A 4688-nucleotide genomic window follows, 5' to 3' on the forward strand; every position below is an offset into this window, starting at 1 on the left:
AGGTGGGTGCGGGACACGGCCGGGGCTCAGGGGACACGGGCCCCTTCCCCGCACGGGCACACCACGCACGGGTCGCGGAGCGCACCCTGAACGACACCAGATGGGCCGGTGGATACTTGTGGTCTCTTTTGTGTCAGCAGAACGAGTCTCACAAAGTCACTTCCCGTCTTTGGCCATGAAAGCCTTGAAGCTCTTTCCTTCGGGGTGGTTACGGGCCGCAGTGCTGTGGATCCTTCGCTCCAGTTTCAGTGCAGTGACTGACCCGCTTTAGCTCAGGAACGGGCAGTGCCAGCAAACACGCACAGAGTTCAGAGTACAAAGCCACCGTGTTCAGCTCTTGCACAGCACCGGCCCCGTAGAAACAACTGAGTATGAAAACACTGAGGCTTTGTTACCCCGTGTGAGGGAAATAGATGTCTTAATCATTACAAAGGTTTTACATTAGGAAAGGTGAGTTCAGATCTCACCTCTCTGACACGGAGTTTTGGTGTGGCATTAGATGGCTCAGCCTCTCTCATCATCTGAGAAAAATCTGATAAAACCATCTTCTTGACAACTAAACTGCAATCTCTTTGGGATAGACACTTTGTTTTTAGCTGTGGTCAGAGCCTGCCACAATTGTGGCCTATACTTGACTGGGGAACACAGTCACCAAGGGAATACAAAAATATGAAGAACGATAATTAACTGCTTGGAAAAAAATCAGGATTGTGATGAATTCATACTAGTTCTAAAAACTCCATATTTATAAAATCTGGAGTTTTTACTCTCTGAGTGGTGAGTTTTTTGAGAGGTTACAAGATCCACCACTGTTTATTTTACAGCCCAGCCTTGGACCAGACCAAATGGTGATAGACCTCACAGACCCCAACCGGCCCCGGTTCACATTACAGGAGCTCCGAGATGTATTGCAAGAGAGGAACCAGCTGAAAGCTCAGCTTCTGGTGGTGCAAGAGGAGCTACAGTGCTATAAGAGGTAAAACTTGAAGTCAGCAGAGAACTAATAACTACTAGTAACAATTACTTCATGTCTCGGAAGCTTATCAGATGAGAGTCTTGCAGGTTTGGGCCCCTAAGTCAGGATAGGCACTGTCCAGGCACGTAAGTGACCCCTGTACTGCCCAGAACATACAAGTGAGCAAAGAAAAATGGGAGAACAATGAAGTCTCTATGCAACATGATTTTAAAACTAAACTCCCTTTTCCTCTGCACCGTTCTCAGCCTGTTCCCATAACTGCCCCACTCTCAGCCTACGCACAGTTACTCCCACTCCACACCCAGGCTGGGTTCTCGTGCACAGGAATTCATCTGTGCAGTCACAGCAGTTGCACACACACTGTGTCTACAGCCACACTACATACCAAAGAGCACGGGGGGTTTCCAGCTCAGCTTTAGTCAAAGTTTCCTTCCTCCTGCAGCGCGACGCTGGTTTATCTCCGGTCCATCACGCCCACGGGGGTATGGCACTGATCTAGAAACAGAATATGGAGCTCTTTCATCATTCATGATAATATGTGGGGGTTTTAAGACCGCCAGCAGAGGGTTGTGTAAGGCCCTTGAACTGTGCAAAGCAAGTGATTTCAGAGAAGGGTTTGGTCTTTCTTGAAGGGAGAGTCAGTGTGAGCCAAAGGGTGGGATGTGGGAAAGGCCTTGGTCTTGGTGCTACAAATTCATTCATCCCCAAGGCTCTCCTTCCCGACCTCTGCCCCCTCTCATCAGGTTGGATTATAATCTCTTTGGGTCTAGAAATTACTTCTTAATCTAGTCACAAAATGTCTGAGCATATTAGATTTCAGTTATCTCAGCAGCACCCTTCTGGATACAGTGAGCCTGCCTTTTGCCTTGTCTGTAACAGGCAGGTTAAGCCAAGAAGTTACACTTAAATCCAAGAATTTACAAACTGCCTGACAGCACTGCCCCAGCTCAGCTGGATGCTTTGCTGTGTAGCAATGGAATGGCTTCTTGCTTTGATTTCCCAGCTGTTACACAGTTTAGTACAGGCCAAGTTAAAAATGTAACAGTGGGAATGCTTTCAGTGTTTGAGTGATTTGAGTCACAGTGCTGTGCACCAGGAGCAAGGCAGGGCTGCTTTTCAGGGCAAGTAATTTGTGAGATTATCTCCTCGTACAGTGTTATAGTTTAAGCCAAAACCCATTTTCCCTCTAAACAGTCACATAAAATCCTGATTGTAATTGTAGTAAAGAGTAATTGTGTAGGAGAAGAGGATAAATATATGTTCTAAAATGCATTGTACACATTGGAAATAAGCTCTGTATAGCAGAAGGTAACACACATCCTCACAGTGACTGGTGGTGTTTGGGGGCTGCATTTATCATTATGATTTCTGGGTAGAAGTTACCATGCAGATGTTAGAGCTTTGCAGTGTCACCCCACAGCTCATTGTCTCATTTATCCAAGAGGAGGATCTGCCTCAGAATTACTCCATGCCTGGTGTCACACCAGTTTTTAAGTGCTCTGTGTTTTTATTTCCGAATCCAGTCGGGTGTTGCTTGGCTACTCTTAGCCTGCAGCTACTGCAGTCACAGGCTTTGATCCACTGAGCTCTCCAAATGAGTGAGGTCAGCTCAGGACACGCTGTGAAAACACTGAGTGTGCAGGCTGGGAAAATCTAACCTGGTTCCAAGTGGGGAAAACACCCTTGGTCAAACTAAATCTGTTGGCTGGAGTAGGCGGTTACAACTTCTGGAGTGTAGAAACACTCAAGCAGGATAACAAAATCTAGTGCTGAGGCAAAGCCTTTCTTCTCTCCTCTGTAGGGTGGAAAGAGGAACAGGCACCTGCCTTGCAGGGGAGCTGGGAATCTCCCATCTGTTCCCAGCCTTGGTGGCTGCGCTGGAGGTACCACACATCTACCCCTGCAGAAATTCACCATTTGTGTCTGCACCCTCCTCTCATCCTTGGAGTTTTGCACAAATCCAAGTGTGATTACACTTCCCTTTCACCCCCATTATGATTTGCCATTTTTTCTCTGTGGAGTGTTCTCATTAAAGCATAACCCTGGCACCATTACACTGCAGTATTTAGGGATAATAATTCATTGTTTTCAGTTCACTAGAAGGCAGAGGCTGGGCTGCGATGCCTGTCCTGTGAGCACTCATTCACCCATGTCCCAGCTGCCCATTGAGAGCTCTAACACACATGCACTGCCACACTCTGCACAAACCCACCAAAAATAAAACCATTTCCTTTCCCAGTGGGATCATCTCACAGAAAAGAGACCAAACTGAAGAACTGGAAAAAGAAGCCAGTGGCAGCAGTGCTGGCACCAGCAAGGACAGTGAAGAGAAGACAATCATCAAACGGCTGTAAGTTTGTCTGCACATTTTGGGGCAGAATTTGTGAGACCACGGCACACTCCTTAAACAGTGAATCCAGGGCTGGATGCTGAATTTTAGCCTAATTGGCTGGATATTGTTTTCTGCTCTCCACGTAAAGTTAAAAACCTGATAAAGCAATCTCTTCCTGTGGAAAAAGCACTGCACAGGAAAGCAACCTCCACCCAGGCAAGCACGGAGTCACTTCTTTTCTAGGAAAAACAAGCATTTCTGAGCAAAGCAATTCAATACTTTACCCCCCCACCCCCCCAGCTTCTCAGGGCTGTGCTATGGGAGCACCGTGGCTGGCCCTGGAGGTTTGTTTACATTGTACACAAAACCCATGAGCTTAAACTGTGTCCCTAAAGTCCCCCAAAATAGCACATTGACAGGGCCAGCCCCCTGCAAGTTCCTTCTCTTCCAATTGTACATTATTGTTTCCTTTCTGCTATTGTTTTTTTTTTTTTTTTAGGTTTTCTTTTAAACATGGAAAATGAGCATCCTCAAGGACTTAACTGCTGCTCTTGAGAATGGCACTGATGAGCCTTGGAGGCGTTGGGAAAGACAATGATTGGAAGAAGCAGCATCACTCCTACTGTAGAGAATGAGCAATCTCATTAAAATCATGTTGTATAATATTCTTTCAGAATAGATTTTACTCTTTCAGAAACTGTTAAAAGACACTTTTTGTATTTCTTACTGTCAGACATTACCCACATGTAGAAAATAAAACATTTATACAAAAGTGGGTTTTATTCTTATTAAAAGAGCCTGTGATGATCTGTACCACAACATACTTATCCTGTCCAGCTATCAAAACACTCAGCCCAAATGACTTTGCAAGATGAAGACATATTTAAGAGAGACATACCATTCACAAGTGGCTGTTTGGGGGTGAGGTGAACAGTGGAGAAAAGCACAGCAAAGCAAGAAAAGCTGCTGCATCAGGCTCTGCCCACATGAAGGGCTGAGGTGCAGGCAGTGCTCAGACTGGAACAGATGCACCAAACATTTCATTTCTGACAGCCAAAGGTCTCCTGTGGTAGGCAGTTGTGTTTTGCATAAGCTCTGTTCTTTCAATCACCTGCCACAAGCTGTGTATTGGCCCCAGTAATGAGATTTAGCACCGGTGGAAGCATATAGGGCAAACGGGAGTGGGAAAAGAAGCTTGAAAGACACCAATTAGGTTCTCCATTTAGAAAGGTAGAATACCCAGAGCAGAAAAGTCTGAACAGACATAAAAGAAGCAGTGACAGGTATCAAACTGTGATCTTGCTCTCTTCAGAACTGAAAGCCGGCTCTGAAGTCTTTTGATTCCCTCTCCTACACTGGCAGCATGAAAAATATAGGACA

The 4688-nt window shown here is 45.8% G+C and overlaps 2 protein-coding genes across 2 annotated transcripts in view; one reads left to right on the forward strand and one right to left on the reverse strand.

Annotated features, from left to right (window-relative positions):
- The window catches only part of SNRNP35 (small nuclear ribonucleoprotein U11/U12 subunit 35), a 5467-nt gene extending 2726 nt beyond the window's left edge, over positions 1-2741 (reverse strand). Inside the window, exon 1 of the mRNA XM_017734771.1 lies at positions 1362-2741. The gene's annotated coding sequence lies outside the window, so the exon portion shown is untranslated. The remainder of the gene's footprint in view (positions 1-1361) is intronic.
- Positions 46-4080, forward strand: RILPL2 (Rab interacting lysosomal protein like 2). The gene is made up of 3 exons (XM_017734772.1): positions 46-976; positions 3216-3326; positions 3808-4080. The coding sequence occupies exons 1-3, from the start codon at positions 846-848 to the stop codon at positions 3830-3832; spliced, it is 267 nt and encodes an 88-aa protein (XP_017590261.1). The 5' UTR covers positions 46-845; the 3' UTR covers positions 3833-4080.
- Positions 4081-4688: the final 608 nt, after the last annotated feature.

The sequence above is a fragment of the Corvus brachyrhynchos genome, unplaced genomic scaffold (assembly GCF_000691975.1).
Source record: "Corvus brachyrhynchos isolate BGI_N302 unplaced genomic scaffold, ASM69197v1 scaffold114, whole genome shotgun sequence".
NCBI classification, from domain to species: domain Eukaryota; kingdom Metazoa; phylum Chordata; class Aves; order Passeriformes; family Corvidae; genus Corvus; species Corvus brachyrhynchos.